General features: G+C 39.9%; 1 protein-coding gene across 3 annotated transcripts in view; it reads left to right on the top strand.

Annotated features, from left to right (window-relative positions):
• The window catches only part of DGKK (diacylglycerol kinase kappa), a 117897-nt gene that overhangs the window by 55041 nt on the left and 45915 nt on the right, over positions 1-16941 (top strand). For all 3 annotated transcript variants that reach the window (XM_058535875.1, XM_058535876.1, XM_058535874.1), the window contains 3 exons: positions 7826-7961; positions 8434-8540; positions 8863-8988. In XM_058535875.1, the coding sequence (XP_058391858.1) occupies positions 7826-7961; positions 8434-8540; positions 8863-8988 (369 nt within the window). The remainder of the gene's footprint in view (positions 1-7825; positions 7962-8433; positions 8541-8862; positions 8989-16941) is intronic.

The raw sequence follows: 16941 nt of genomic DNA, 5'->3' as shown, positions 1-16941 counted from the left end.
CTGCTAAGGGCTTAATCTCCAAAATATATAAAGAACTCATGTATCTCAACAACAAAAAACTACCAACCCAATTAAAAAATGGGCAAAAGACCTGAACAGACAGTTCTCCAAAGAAGATATACAGATGGCCAACAGACACATGAAAAGATGTTCAAAATCATTAACTATCAGGGAAATGCAAATCAAAACTACAATGAGATATCACCTCACGCCCGTCAGAATGGCTATAATTAACAAGACAGGAAACAACATGTGTTGGAGAGGATGTGGAGAGAAGGGAACTCTCATACACTGCTGGTGGGAGTGCAAACTGGTGCAGCCACTATGGAAAACAGTATGGAGATTCCTCAAAAAATCAAGGCTAGAACTAACATATGATCCAGCTATTCCACTGCTGGATATTTATGCAAAGAACTTGAAAACACAAGTGCATAGAGATACATGCACCCCTGTGTTCATTGCAGCGTTATTCACAATAGCCAAGACTTGGAAGCAACCTAAGTGCCCATCAAGGGATGAATGGATAAAGAAGCTGTGGTATATATACACAATGGAATACTACTCAGCCATAAGAAACGATGAAATCCTGTCATTTGTGACAACATAGATGGACATTGAGGGTATTATGCAAAGTGAAATAAGTCAGAGGGAGAAGGTCAAATACCGTATGATTTCCTTCATTAAGTAGTAGATAATAACAACAATAAACAAACACATAGAGACAGAGATTGGATTGGTGGTTACCAGAGGGGAAGGGGGGAGGGAGGAGGGCGAAAGGGATAATTTGGCACATGTGTGTGGTGATGGGTTGTAATTAGTATTTGGGTGGTGAACATGATGTAATCTATGCAGAAATAGAAGTATAATGATGTACACCTGAAATTTATACAATGTTATAAACCAATGTTACTGCAATAAACAAAAATTTAAAAAAAAAATAAAGAAAGAAAAGCCCAGGACCTGATGGCTTCATGGGTGAATTCTACCAAACATTCGAAGAAGAACTAATACCAATCCTTCTGAAATTCTTCCAAAAAATAGAAGATGAGAGAACACTTCCAAACTCATTTTATGAGGTATGTATCACCCTGATACGAAAACCAGGCAAAGACACTACAAGAAAAGAAAACTACAGGCCAGCATCCCTGATGAACATGATGCAAAAATCATTAATAAAATACTAGCAAACTAAATTCAATAGCCCATTAAAAGGATCATACACCATGACCAAGAAGGATTTATCCCAGGGATGCAAGAGTGTCAACATACATAAATCAATGAATGTGATACAACAGATTAACAAAATTAAAGAAAAAAAAACACATGATCATCTCAAAAATGCAGAAAAAGCATTTGCAAAGTTCAACACCCATTCGTCATTAAAACTTTCAACAAAATATGTATGCAAGGATCTTACCTCAACACCATAAAGGCCATATATGAAAAGCCATAGCTAATGTCATAACCAATGGGAAAAAACTGAAAGCTTGCCCTCTAAGATCTGGTATCAGGCAATGATGCCTACTTGCACCTCTTCTTTTCAACATTGTACTGGCAATCCTAGCCAGAGCAATTAGGCAAGAAAAAGAAATAAGAGGCATCCAAATTAGAAAGGAAGAAGTAAAATTGTCTCTGTTTGCAGATAACATAATCATATACATAGAAAAACCTAAGACTCAACAAAATAGTTGTTAGAACTAACAAATAAATTCACTCAAGTTGTAGAATACAAAATCAACATACAAAAATCAATCAGGTTTCTATACACAAACAACAAACTATTCAAAAGGGAAATTAAGAAAACAAGCCCATTCACAGTGGCAACAAAAAGAATAAAATACTTAGGAATAAATTTAAACAAACAGGTGAAAGACTTATATGCTGAAAATTATAAAACATTGTTGAAGGCAATTAAAGAAGACATAGATAAATGGATAGACATCTCATGTTCATGGATTGTAAGAATTAATATTGTTAAAATGTCCATACTACCCAAAGTGATCTACAGATTCAATGCAATCTCCATCAAATTGGCATTCCTTACAGAAGGAGAAAAAAACAACCCTAAAGTTCATGTGGAACCACAAAAGACCCCATATAGGCAAAGCAATCTTGAGCAAGAAGAACAAAGCTGGAGGCATCACACCTCCTGATATTAAAATAAATTACAAAGTATAGTAATCAAAACAGTATTGTGCTGGCATAAAAACAGACATATAAACCAATGGAACAAAATAGAGAGCGCAGAAATAAATCCATGCTTCTACAGTCAACTGAATTTCGACAAGGGTACCAAGAACACAAAATGGGGGAAGGATAGTCTCTGCAATAAATGTGTTGGGAAAACTGGATACCCACATGCAAAAGAATGAAATCGGACCCTTATCTCACACCATATACAAAAATCCACTCAAACTAGACTAAAGACTTAAACTTGAGACCTGAAACTACAAAACTACTAGGAAAAGAAACAGAAAAAGCTTCTTGACATTGGTTGGGGAAATGATTTCTTGGATATGACACCAAAATCACAAGCAACAAAAGCAAAAAGAAACAAATGGGATTACATCAAACTAAAAACCTTCTGCACAGCAAAGGAAACAATCAGCAGAGTTAAAAGGCAACTTAGGGAATGGGAGAAAATATTTGCAAATCGTGTATGTGATGAGTTAATACCCATAATATATAAGGAATGCCTACAACTCAATAGCAAAAAATAAATAATCCGATTTTAAAATCGGATTTAAAATCCAATTTTAAAGGACCTGTGTAGACATTTTTTCCAAAGAAAACATAAAAATAGCTAACAAGTACATGAAAAGGTATTCAACATCACTAATCATTAGAGAAATGAAAATCAAAACCACAATGAGATATCACCTCACCTCTGTTAGAATAGCTATTATCAAAAAGACAAGAGATAAGTGCTGGCAAGGATGTGGAGAGAGGGAACCCTAATGCACTGTTGGTGGGAACACAAATTGGTATAGCCATTATGGAAAACAGTATGAAGTTTCCACAAAATATTAAAAATAGAACCACCATATGATCCAGCAATCCTACTTCTGGGTGTATATTCAAAGGAAATGAAATCAGGGTCTCTAAGAGATATCAGTACTCCCATGTTTATTTCAGCATTATTCACAATAGCCGCAATATGGAAACAACCTAAATGTTCCTCAATGGATGAATGGATGAATAAAATGTGATATATATATTTATGATTTGTATATATTTGTGATATATATGTATTTGTGTATATATACTTACACATGCACACACACAAACGCAATAGAATGTTGTTCAACCTTAAAAGAGAAAGAAATCCTGCCAGTTGCAAACACATGGATGAACATGGAGGACATTCTGCTAAATTAAATAAGCCAGACACAGAAAGACAAATACCGCAGGATTACACTTATATGTGGAATCTAAAATAGTCGAACTCATAGAAGCAGAGAGTAGAATGGTGGTTACCAAGTGCTGGGGAGAGGGGAAATGGGGAGATGCTGGTTATGGGGTACAAAGTTTCAGTTATGCAGGATGAATAAGTTCTGGGGATCTAATGTACAACAATGTAACTATAAGTAACATCATTTATTGTGTACTAAAATTTGCTAAGAGGGAAGATCTTAAGTGCTCTCAACACACAAAAAAGAAAATGGTAATTACCTGAGGTGATGGATATGTTAATTAGCTTGATTGTGGTGATTATTTCACAATGTATACGTATATCAAATCGTCAAATTAAATTAAATATATACAATTTTTAATTGTCAAATATACCTCAATTTTAAAAATTCACTTAAAAAATTAGTTTTTCTAGTGGGTAGACTAGATGAACGCCAGCATTCCTTTCAACTTGAAAAGCTTATTATTCTAAGATTTCATTAAGCAGATGAGAAAACTGAACCTCAGAGGAGTTCAGTTGCCTTGCCTGAAATTACAGTTTTTTGTGGCAGAATTGAGATCTTAGATCTCCTAAGTTTTAATCCATGCTCTTGGAAGGACATCCTAAATTCTGCCTAATTAATTATCTTCTTTCTCTCCTCTAGTCCCCATACCTTGTGATTATAGGGTAGTCTGACAGACAACTAAGTGGTACTAAGCCAAACAACTAGATTGTATAGATCAACAAATAGATTCAAGTTAGCTAAATGACTCTCTAGCTCATGCATAGTGTCTCCATTGATAGTGGTTTGCTCAGGATGAACAGTTTTCCCTTGTTGTCCCAGCATAATTACTAACAGCTTTCCCTTTCACTGTTGAAAGTGTCCTGATTTGGATGATATGGTCACCCCACCAATGGCCAACCTGGCAAGCCCTAACATTCTGGAGTTATCAAAACCTTGATATAATAAAGCAATTGAGGGGCTGGCCCAGGGGTATAGTCATTAAGTTTGTGTGCTCTGCTTCCGTGGCCCGGGGTTCACAGGTTCGAATCCTGAGTGCTGACCTACACACCGCTCATCAAGCCACGCTGTGGCGGCATCCCATATACAAAATAGAGGAGATGGGCACAGATGTTAGCTCATAACCAGTCTTCCTGAGCAAAAAGAGGAAGATTGGCAACAGATGTTAGCTCAGGGCCAATCTTCCTCACCAAAAAAATAAAATAAAATAAAGCAATTGAGTTCAAGTTACAGCACAAACCACTCATTTTGTTTTATGTAAACACAGCCTTTCATCACATAAACCACCCCAGACAAGATACCTTTAAGGAAATACATCTTTAGAAGATTTTGTGCTTTATGGGATGTTTCATCTGAGACTTTTATGCACTTTGCAAATAATTAATATTATTAAGTCCTCACGTTTGGATAATGCTTTAGAGTTTACAAAACACCTGGACTAACAGGATCTCCTTTAACTAATAGACAAATAATGAATGTGCCTATCTGGGTTTTGGATTATCCTGAAAGAGATTCAGGAGATGGAGAAAATAGCCTTAGCTGCACTAAAACAGCAAAGAATCTGATTAGAGTGATGGTCTCTGCATGAATGTATCACCTAAGTATTTTAGAGAGGATAAAAATCAAACACAAAACCCAACAACCACACACTGAAAGCCTTAAGTCAAACTGCCTTCCTTAGCATTCAGAGATCAGTGGTTTGTATACATGCCACAGTTTTTCATCTGTCTTCAAAATGGATTTTTAATCTGTGTCAACCACTAGAAAGGCCTGTAATGACATACTATATTCATTTCCGAGGACTGCCATAACAAATTACCACAAACAGAGTGAACTAAAACAACAGAAACTTATTCTCTCACAACTCTGGAGTGTAGAAGTCCAAAATCAAGGTGTTGGCAGGGCCATGCTCTCTCTGAAGTCTCTAGGGGAGGATCCTTCTTTGCCTCTTCTTAGCTTCTCGTGATTGCAAACATTCCTTGGCATTCCTTAGCTTGTAGACACATCAACCCAATCTCTGCCTCTATCATCACATGGTGTTCTCCCCTGTGTCTGTGTCCAAATTTCCCTCTTCTTATTAAGACCTCAGTCATTGGATTAGGGCCCACTCTAATCCATTATGACCTCATCTTAAGTTGATTACATCTGTAAAGACCCTATTTTCAAATAAGGACATATTCACAGGTACCAGGGGTTAGGACTTGACCATATTTATGGGGGGAACACAATTCATCATACAACACATACTCATCCAGGGTTGGATGCATCAAAGTTTCCTTATAGAATAGGATGCACGTAAGAAATATAAATCCCATCTTCTCAATTGTCGAACCAGAACAATGTCCTGTTTATATATTCTTTTATGTTCTGTAGCTAATTGGACCATGAAATTCAATATTCTACCCAGGCAGAGTTCTGAATTTCTTCCATTTGTCCTGTAGAACCTTGCACATTCTAGGAGAACTCACTTGTCACTCTATACTGGAATGATCTGTTTAAGAAGTTGTCTCCTCCATGAGCTATGACTATGAGCTCCTTGAGGGGAAGAACTGTGGATCATTCATTTCTGTATCTCCAGTACCTAACTTCATAGATGATACAAAGTAGGCTCTTAGTAATTATTGGAGGAGGGAAGGGGGTTAGAAGGAAGGAAGGTACTGTAGAATTATAATCTAGTGGATTTGGAAGTAGAAAGGTACTAGGTGCTCAGAGTGCCAAAGCCAAGACTATGTCACTTCCTCAGGACTCTCCACCCTCTACTCAGATCTTCTTAGAACTTTCCCAGGGTCTCAGCATGCAATAAACATTGCAATCACAAGGTGATCTCAGACCCGGTGAGCCTTTAGCTCATCAAAGTAGCTTTTCCTTCCAGAAGCTTCCTGGTCAATCCAACAGCAGCTTAGCACCTAGCCAGCATAACAGAAGGGGGAAGAGGGGATCAGAGAGTGCCGTGTGCAGGCTATGTTTTAGATGGCTAATTCCTGTAAACTGATCAAGTTTAAACACTTAATGTGCTAGAGCCCTCAATAGTTCTCTCTCTCTAATGGACCACTATCAGCTGGCATCAGGGAGAATATATAGTTATTTTTAAAGTCTTGTCATGCTTTAACACACCCAACCAATTATAATACCAAGAATAAAAAGCTGAATGTGTACACCCATGTCTACACTCCAGAGGAAAGCAGAGAAGGAAAAACTCAACCATTCACAGGAATTAGAGAAAAGGTAGAAGAGTCCTGTGGAATGCACACCAAGAACAAATTTTGGAGTTTTTGGTGCCCACTCCTTCCCTTCTCCTTTCAATCCCTGTGCTGGCCCCACAGTCATGAGAATCAGGCTGTGATAAACAAATGCAGCATTTACAGGCAGGTTAACAGTAAATGTCAAATTAAATACCATGAAAGAAGACACCAAACAGAATGCCATTCCATGAGGGCAAAGACTTTGTCTTGTTCATCACTATATCCTCAATGCCTTGAAAAGTGCCAAGCACATAGTAGTTACTCAGTAAATATTTGTTTAATGAATTTTGAGTGAATTAAATTGATTAACCAAGAAACTGCTGTAGGCAGTAAGAGCATGGTATTCAGAAAAGAATGCTTGAGGGCCGGCCCGGTGGCTTAGCGGTTAAGTGTGTGCGCTCCGCTGCTGGCGGCCCGGGTTCAGATCCCGGGCGCACACTGACGCACCACTTCTCCGGCCATGCTGAGGCCGCGTCCCACATACAGCAACTAGAAGGATGTGCACCTATGACATACAACTATCTCCTGGGGCTTTGGGGGAGAAAATAAATAAATAAAAATATTATAAAAAAAAAAGAGTAAGGTTTAAAAAATAGAAAAGAAAAGAATGCTTAAGCAAGAAGCCCCAGAGATGAAACTGTTGTCCAGGTAATGCAATGCTCTTCTTACCTGGCAGCAGTAGGTCCAGGAAGGGGAATGTATATCTCCAGGAGGTGGCTAAAGCCTGACAAGCATTCCTTAGCCCAGAGTCAGAGCTCTGCCTCCTCCCTTTCTTGCCTTGCCAGAGGACTTGGATATCACTGAATTTCCAACTTGCCACCTCCCTTTGCTGACTACTCAAAGAGAGCCAAGACCAAGGCTAATGGAACTAATTTAGCTTAGACTAAACCAATGCAGTGGTTTGGCCAAGCAGTTTAAAGATCATTGCTCCTGCCTTCAGTTCCTATAGTGGGATCTATCCCCCTATTCGTTTTCCCTTTCGAAAACCACTGGGGAAAAAATGGAGGTGGGGGGTTTGTCAGGTATTGGCTCCAACTTTCATTCTTCCTCTTCATACACTCTAATACCTATATAGGTGGCCATTTCAGCCTTAGCAGCAGATTTTCTGGCCTTCCCTAAACCGTCTCTGTGATTAACGCTCTATTCTCTCTCCTCTTTGATTCATTTTAGATACCTGCAGCAGAAAACAACCCTTTCCTTGTTGGAATGCACTATTGGTACTTCAGTTACAGTCCCCGGACCCAGCACTGCAATGTTTGTCGTGAGGGCATTCCTGCCTTATCTAGAAATGTTATCATCTGTGAAGGTACCTTTCTGATTCCTTTAGGAAGTGGAGCTCAGGGAGTGGAGATAGGGATGAAGGAGCTCGTGTGGCTTTAGTATCACTGACTCACACTAGGTCACTGACTCTAGTGTAAAGTTAACCATGACACTTAATAAACTGAGGAAAGGAGATGGGATGAGACTGGCATGAGGGGGAATTCTCACGAATCAAAATGGAGAGTTGGGTCTGGGAGGATCAGATAATACAGTAACAAGGGTTGGAAAAACATAAATTGCCTCATTCTTAGCATCAATTTCCATTCAAGTTGGATAGTAGAAAATTTAGCCAGTAAGACTAAAAAGGAACTGAATCATATGGAAAAGAGGCCTTTGGAGGTGAGTCAGAACTATTTAGATGCATCTAGGTTCTAACATTCAGAGCAGCTTTGGGAAGGGAATTGGAACCTTTATTGTCACTGGATTCACACCTATCTTTTTTCTTCCTCTTTTCACAGTGTGCAAAGTGAAGTCTCACAGATTATGTGCTTTGAGAGCAAGCAAAGACTGCAAGTGGAATACCTTGTCCATCACTGATGACCTTCTCATGCCTGCAGACGAAGTAGTGAGTATCAGCCATGCTCTCTCACAATCACCCTTTTCCATCTCCCCTTCAGCCAGGACACACAGTGGAAGAAAGACTTCTTCCTGTCTCCAGACAAACCAAGTAGGCTTTTTCCCCAGGCTCATGATCCAACCAATCTAGAATAATGAAAGCTTCCCACTCCCACCTGTCATTGGCCACTAGCATTGGAGAGGGGAGGACAGGACCATGAAGAACTTCCTTGAGGTTACCTAATGTCCTCCATTAGTAGTATAGTTATTCCAGCAGGCCCTTCCTCCCTTATATTTCTAACTTGTACCTCTTGTCTCTTTTTACCCTTCAGAAGACTATGCCCCATCAATGGGTAGAAGGAAACATATCTGTCAGTTCTCAGTGTGTAGTATGTCATGAGAACTGTGGCAGTTACCAAAGACTTCAAGACTTCCGGTGTCTCTGGTGTAATTCTACGGTAAGACTCTTCTCATCTCCTTGTTACTTAGAGAATTTGACTTCTAAGAGAAGGAGTGGATTGAAGCTTGACTGTGCATACACATAGTAGAAATCTCAGAGACCCTCACCCCAGAATAGATTATACAAATTCCATAGATTCTGTAGAGCTCAGTATCCTGCCTTTCCAAATCTGGCTAAGGAGCCATTGAGAGAAAGATTTAAGACTCTCTTCTTTCATGGTTGTTAATTGGTGAGGCCTACTAGCAAATGGAAAAAGCTGAACTCTCTTATGACAGTCTAGGCAATTAAAAAAAAATGTTGAGTCTACTCTTTTTTTGTGTGTGTGAGGAAGATCAGCCCTGAGCTAACATCCATGCCAATCCTCCTCTTTTTGCTGAGGAAGACCGGCTCTGAGCTAACATCTATTGCCAATCCTCCTCCTTTTTTCCCCCTTTTTCTTCCCAAAGCCCCAGTAGATAGTTGTATGTCATAGTTGCACATCCTTCTAGTTGCTGTATGTGGGATGCTGCCTCAGCATGGCCGGACAAGTGGTGCATCGGTGCACGCCCAGTATCCGAACCCAGGCCGCCAGTAGCAGAGCATGCACACTTAACCGCTAGGCCACGGAGCCGGCCCCTGTTGAATCTACTCTTAAGAAACTTTCTCCCTTCCTCATTCACCATTTCCTAGGAACTTATAATCTTTGTTAATTAATAATGGTTACTAATATTAACACATTATTATTGCTACTATGTATTGGGTATTTTGTATACATGATCTCATTTAATCCTTACAACAACACAAAACCAGGCCTCACTGTCCCCATTTATAGATGAAGAAAGTGAGGTTCAGAAAAGTGAAGTGATTTGCCCAAGGTCATATAGCCAGTGAGCAAAAGAGTCTTGATTCATACAAAATCCTTCAAAAACCATGCTCTTTAACTACACAGAACTATGCCTCTAAACTAGTGGTTCTCAACTGGGGGTGATTTTGCCTCCCCCCTCCCAGGAGACATTTGACAATGTCTGGAGACATTTTTTGATTTTTACAACTTGGGGGAGAGAGTGTGCTGCAGGCTTTTAGTGAGTAGAGGCCTGAGATTCTTCTAAACCTTCTACGATGTACAGGATAGCACAAAGAACTAGCTGGCCCAAAATATCAATAGTACTGATGTTGAGAAACCCTGCTTCTAACTTTCCAGTCTTTTAGATGCTTTTCTTAAACTGATTATTCTAGACAAGAAGAAACTAAAGTATGAGCTTCTTCTTAGAAGATTCTGGTTCCCTCTGCCTCGTTCTAGCTGGTAGGCACCATCTTTGCGCTCTCCTTCTGCTTTGCTCCAGCTCACCAGTATCTCCTGGAAAGGAGCTTATACCCTTGGGTGGCCTGATTTTTGCAGCTGCCTCCAGGGGACACCTCTAGATTGCCTGGATCTGGTGGCCAGTGGGGCTTATGCTCATGGGTCTCAAAGAATTGTAACCAATGGAGAAAGAGTTTTTAACCAGCTACCACCCGCAGGGCACAGAAAGAGGCAACGGTCTAAGAAACCCAGTCTTTCTGTCAAAGAGGCCTATTAGCTTATCTTCATAGCTGCAGCCTGAGGAGCAGGCTTCTAATTAAACACACATCTAAAGGCCAATTGTAATCCTTTCCAGAGACCTTGGAGGGCAGGTGCCATCTTTGCACTCTCCCTCTGCCACACTCCAGAGCACCAGTATCTTCCAGAAGGGAGGTGCATCTGGTTCCCTGGTTTTTATGTCTGTTTCCCTGGTTCTTGTGGCTGCCACTCAGGAGACACTCCTTGATCACCTGGCTCTGGTGACCAGCGGGGCTTGAGTTCCTGAGTCCCATGGGACTGTAACAGTCGGAGAGATAGTTCTTGGCCAGCTACCACCTCCAGGGCACTGCACAGATAACAGACTGAAACACACCTCCAGTCTTTCTGTGAAAGAGGCCTATTTGCTTGTCCACGAGCTTTGACCTAAAGCACAGGCTTCTGGTTTGGCACACATGTAGGGGCCTACGGAGATACTCTCAGGGAATGGAGGCCGGTGGACATCATCTTTGCACTTTCCCTCTGCCTCACTCCATCTCACTGATATCTCCTCAAAAGGAGCTTATATCCTCAACTGGCACCCCTACTTTTGTGGCTGCTGACAGGGGATACCTATAGATTGCCTTGCTCTGGTGGCCAGCAGGACTAATGCCTAAAAGTCCCACAGGACTGTAACCCATGGAGAAAGAGTTTTTAACTGGCTATCATCCCCAGGGCACATCAAGAGGCAACAGTATGAGAAGTCCAGTCTTTCTGTGAAAGCAGCCTATTAGCTTATCATCATAGTTGCAGCCTGAGGGTCAGGATTCTAACTAAATACACATCTGAGGGCCAACTGTAATCCTTTCCAGAGGCCTCAGAGAGCGACTGCTATCTTCGTGCTCTCCTGCCATGCTCCAAAATGCTAGTATCTCCTGGAGGGGAGCTTTTACACACATCTGGTTCCCTGTTTTTTATATCTGGTGCCTTTGTTTTGTGTGGCTGCTCCCCAGGGGACACTTCTTGATCGCCTGGCTATGTTGGCCAGCAGGGCTTGCATTACTGGGTCCCATGGGACTGTAACAAATGGAGAGACAGTTCTTGGCCAGCTATCCCCCCCAGGGCACAGCACAGACAGCAGACTGAAACACAGTCCCGGTCTTTCTGTGAAAGAGGCCTATTTGCTTGTCCTGGAGCTTCAGCCTGAAGAGCAGGCTCCTGGTTTGGCACATATCTAGGAGCCTACTAAGGTGCTCTCTGGAGACAGAGGCTGGTGGATGCCATCTTTGCATTATCCCTCTGACTCACTCCAAGTCACCAGCATCTCCCAGAAAGGAGTTTGTACACTTGTCTGGTGCCCCAGTTTTTGCGATTGCCACACACCTCTAGGCTGCCCAGCTCTGGTGGCCAGTGGGACTTATGCCTGCAGTACCACAGGACTGTATATATTTGCATACTTTAAAAGCTGCTGCCTGAGCATCTGGTTTCCAATCAGCCTGTATCTAGGTGCTGACTGAGATCCTCCCCTTTGGGATGTTGACAGATCTTGGGACACCCTCAACTAGTGGGAACCACTAAAAATAAAATAGGCCACTTGGACAATCACAAAAGTTTGAGAGACAACCAAGAGCTAAGACAGAGTTGAATGATAAGGTTCATCCCCTATACAAGGCCACCCTCTCGAAACTAGGAGAGGTGGCTGTTTTATCTAAGGCATAGACATCAACACAGAAAGTCAAGGAAAATGAAGAAACACAGGAATATGTTCCAAACAATTAACAAGATAAAACTTCAGGCAAAGTCCTTAATGAAACAGAGATAAGTGATTTACCTGATAAAGAGTTCAAAATAATGGTCATAAAGATGCTCACTGGGCTCGGGGGAAGAACTAATGAACACAGGAGAACTTCAACAAAGAGATAAAAAATATAAGGAAGTATCAAGTAGAAGTCAGAGAGCTGAAGAATACAAAAACTGAAGTGAAAAACACACTATAGGGGTTCAAAAGCAGTCTAGATGAAGCAGAAAAAAGGATCAGTGAACTGGAAGACAGGGCAATGGAACTCATCCAATCAGAGCAGCAAATAGAAAAGAGAATGAAAAAAAGTGAAGAGAGCTTAGGGGACTTATGGGACAACATCAAGCAGACTAACATGCGCATTATAGGGATCCCAGAAGGAGAACAGAGAGAGAAAGAGGCAGAAAACTCATTTGAAGAAATAATGGCTGGGACCAGCCCAGTGGCATAGTGGTTAAGTTCGCTCACTCTGCTTCAGCAGCCCGGGGTTCACAGGTTCAGATCCCAGGTGCAGACCTATGCACTGCTTATCAAGCGATGCTGTGGCAGGCGTCCCACATAAAACAGAGGAAGATGGGCACAGATGTTAGCTCAGGGCCAACTTCCTCACCAAAACAAAAGAACGAATGGGCCAGCCTGGTGGAGTAGCAGTTAAATGTGCATGCTCCGCTGTGGCGGCCCAGAGTTCGCAGGTTCAGATCTCAGGCGCGCACTGATGCACCACTTGTCAAGCCATGCTATGGCAGCATCCCATATAAAGTAGAGGAAGATGAGCACAGATGTTAGCCCAGGGTCAGTCTTCCTCAGCAAAAGAGGAGGATTGGCATCAGATGTTGGCTCAGGGCTAATCTTCCTCACAAAAAAAAAGTAAAGAAAAAAAAAAGAAAGAATGGCTGAAAACATTCCTAACCTGCAAAAGAAAACAGACATCCAGATCCAGGAAGCCCAGTGGGTTCCAAATAAGAGGAACCTAAAAAGACCCACACCAAGACATATTATAATTAAAATGTCAAAAGTTAAAGACAAGGAGAGAATCTTAAAAGCAGCAAGAGAAAAACAACTTGTTATATACAAGGAAACCCCAATAAGACTATCATCAGATTTTTTAGCAGAAACTTTGCAGGCGAGAAGGGAGTGGCACAATATATTCAAAGTGCTGAAAGAAAAAAAACTTCCAACCAAGAATACTCTACCAGGCAAAATTGTCCTTCAGAGTTGAAAGAGAGAGAAACAGTTTTCCAGACAAGCAAAAGCTAAAGGAGTTCATCACTACTAGACAAGCCTTATAAAAAATGTTAAAGGGACTTCTTTAAGCTGAAATAAAATGGTGCTAATTAGTAAAAGGAAAACTTATGAAGGTATAAATCTCACTGGTAAAGGTAAACATATAATAAAATTCATAATAATTTAATGTTGTAAAGGTGGTGGATTAGTCACTTATAAAACTAGTATGAAGGTTAAAAGATAAAAGTAGTAAAAACAACTATAACTACAATAATTTGTTAAGGCATACACAAGATAAAAGGATGTAAATTGTGAAATCAAATACATAAAATGTAGGGGAGAGTAAAAACGTAGAGCTTTAGAATGCATTCAAAGTTAAGTTGTTATCAATTTAAAATAGACTCTTATAAATATAAGTTGTTGTATGTAAGCCTTATGGTAACCACAAAGCAAAAATCTATAGTAGATACACAAGAGAAAGAGAAAGGAATCTAAGCATACCACTACAGATAATCATCAAATTGCAAAGGAAGAGAGCAAGAGAAGAAGAAAGGAACAGAAGAACTACAAAACAGCCAGAAAACAATTAACAAAATGGCAATAGGTGCATTTCTATCAATAATTACTTTAAATGTAAAATTGACTAAGTTCTCTAATAAAAAGACATAGGGTGGCTGGATGGATAAAAAAGCAAGACCTATCTATATGCTGCCAACAAGAGACTCACTTCAGATACAGTCCTGCACCACATAATGACATTTCAGTGAAGGACAGACCACATATATGACAGTGGTCCTATAAGATTATAATTGAGCTGAAAAATTCCCGTCACCTGGTGATGTTGTAGCCATTGTAACATCATAGTGCAATGCATTACTCAAGTGTTTCTGGTAATGCTGGTGTAAACAAACCTACTGCACTGCCAGTCATATAAAAGTATAGCACATACAATTATGTACACTACATAATACTTGATAATAAACAACTATGTTACTGCTTTATGTATTTACTATACTATACTTTTTATTATTATTTTAGAATATACTCTTTCTACTTATAAAAAAATTTTACTGTAAAATAGTATGCCATATTATGCTGGCAGCAGCCTCATACATCTCGTGTTTACTATGTCTCTTGATTGCATCATTTTCTCTTATGCTTGATTTAATCTCATGTTGTTTTGTTCATCATGGCCCTAAATGTACAAAATCCACTGCTAATGTTGCCAGTTAGAGGCCTCATTGAATGGTTGACATGGAAACAAAATTAATAGTGATTAAGGACTACAAAGGTGGAAAATCAGTGATGGTTATTGCTCACCAGTCAGGCATGTCCTATTCCACCATACCTATGATCTTGAAGATCAAGAACAAAGTGACAGAAGCTGTTAAAGGATCTGCTTTATTGCAGGCAATGAGACTAACAAAAATTCGAGAAGGGCCTATATCAGACATGGAGAAAATTCTAATGACCTGGATTGAAGACCAGACACAGAAGCATATCCCTCACAGCACCATGATGATAAAGGCCAAAGCAAAAAGTTTATTGCAATGTTAAAAGAAAAGACTGGACCTGACTACAATGTTGAATTTACTGCTAGCTCTGGGCAGTTAAAAAAATTCAAGAATCGTTATTCATTACATAATGTGAAAGCAAGTGGTGAGTCTGTGAGTGCTGATGTGAAGGCAGCTGAAGAATTTTTAGAAACTCTAGATAAGCTGATTGTGGGGGAAAATTACCTGCCAGAACAAATATTCGATATAGATAAAACCTCCCTATTCTGGAAAGAGATGCCTGAAAGTACTTTCATCCATAATGAGGCCAAGTCAATGCCAGGTTTCAAGGCTTTTAAGGACAGGATAACAGTCTTGCTTGGGGACAATGTTGTAGGCTACAGATTGAAATTCTTTGTGATCTGGCACAGTGAGAACCTCAGGGCCTTCAAGCATATCAATAAGCACACACTGCCAGTGTACTACAGGAGCAATAAGAAGTCATGGATGACCCAACTCCTCTTTCAGGATGTCCTCCTGAATTGCCATGCCAATGAAATGGAGAACTACTGTTTGGAGACTAACATACCTTTCAAGATTTTACTTGTTGATAATGCTCCCAGACATTCTCCTTTAATTGATGATCTTCATCCCAATATCAAAATGGTGTTTCTCCCTCCAAACAATGGATCAGGGAACTACAGCAGCTTTTAAGGCCTACTACCTGAGAATGACCTTTGCCCAGACTATTGCTGCAACTGAGGAAGACACTGATGCAATTCTGGAAGTATTACAACATCTATGACTGCACCAAGAACCTTGCTTGGCCTTGAGGTGATGTCACCAAGGAGTGTACGTATAGCATATAGAAGAAGACATTCAAGGGGTTCATCCATGACTTCGAAGGATTTGCCAAGGATGAGGAGGTTGTAAAAATCAATAAGGCTATGGTTGAGATGGCAAATAACTTGAACTTGGGTGTGGATGAGGATGACACTGAGGAGCTCCTACAGGTGGTTTCTGAGGAATTGACTAATGAGGAGTTGTTGGAAATGGAACAGGAATCATAGCTTAAGAAGAGGCAAGAGAAAAGGAAACTGCAGGAAAAGAAAAAGAAGAACCTCTAAGAAAAATCATAGTGAAGGGTTTAGCAGAAGCTTTTGCAGAACTCAATAAGCTCCCTAAAAAGTTTGAAAACATGGACTCCCATGCAGCATTCGTTGTTATAATGGGAGATGACAGCTCCATGCATGTTATTTCCCCTGAAGACTTTCCAATGGGACAAGATATGGAGGTGGAAGACAGTGATATTAATGATCCTGACCCTATGTAGACCTAGACTAATGTGTGTGTTTGTGTCTTAGTTTTTCATTAAAAAAGTTTGAAAAGTAAAAAAAACAATAATTTTAAAAATAGAAAAAAGCTTATATAATAAAGATATAAAGGAAGAAAATATTTTTGCACAGCTGTACAATGTGTTTGTGTTTTAAGCTAAGTGTTAGTACAAAATAGTCAAAAATTTAAAAGTTTATAAAGTAAAAACGTTATAGTAATCTAAGGTTAATTCATTATTGAAGAAAGAAAATTTTTTTTATAAATTTAGTTTAGCCTATGTGTACAGTGTTTATAAAGTCTACAGTGGTGTACAGTAATGTTCTAGGCCTTCTATTCACTCACCACTCACTCACTGACTCACCCAGAGCAACTCCCAGTCCTACAAGCTCCATTCATGGTAAGTACCCTATATAAGTGCACCATTTTTTTATCTTTTATAAAGGTACGGTATTTTTAGCATACCTTTTCTATGTTTAGATATATATAGATACATAAATACTTACCATTGTGTTACAATTGCCTGGAGTATTCAGTATAGTAACATGCTGTACAGGTTTGTAGTCTAGTTGCAATAGGCTATACCATATA

Source organism: Diceros bicornis, chromosome X (assembly GCF_020826845.1).
Source record: "Diceros bicornis minor isolate mBicDic1 chromosome X, mDicBic1.mat.cur, whole genome shotgun sequence".
Lineage (NCBI taxonomy): Eukaryota > Metazoa > Chordata > Mammalia > Perissodactyla > Rhinocerotidae > Diceros > Diceros bicornis.
The sequence above is the reverse complement of the archived record's forward strand: the minus strand, read 5'-3'. Positions and strand labels throughout refer to the sequence as shown.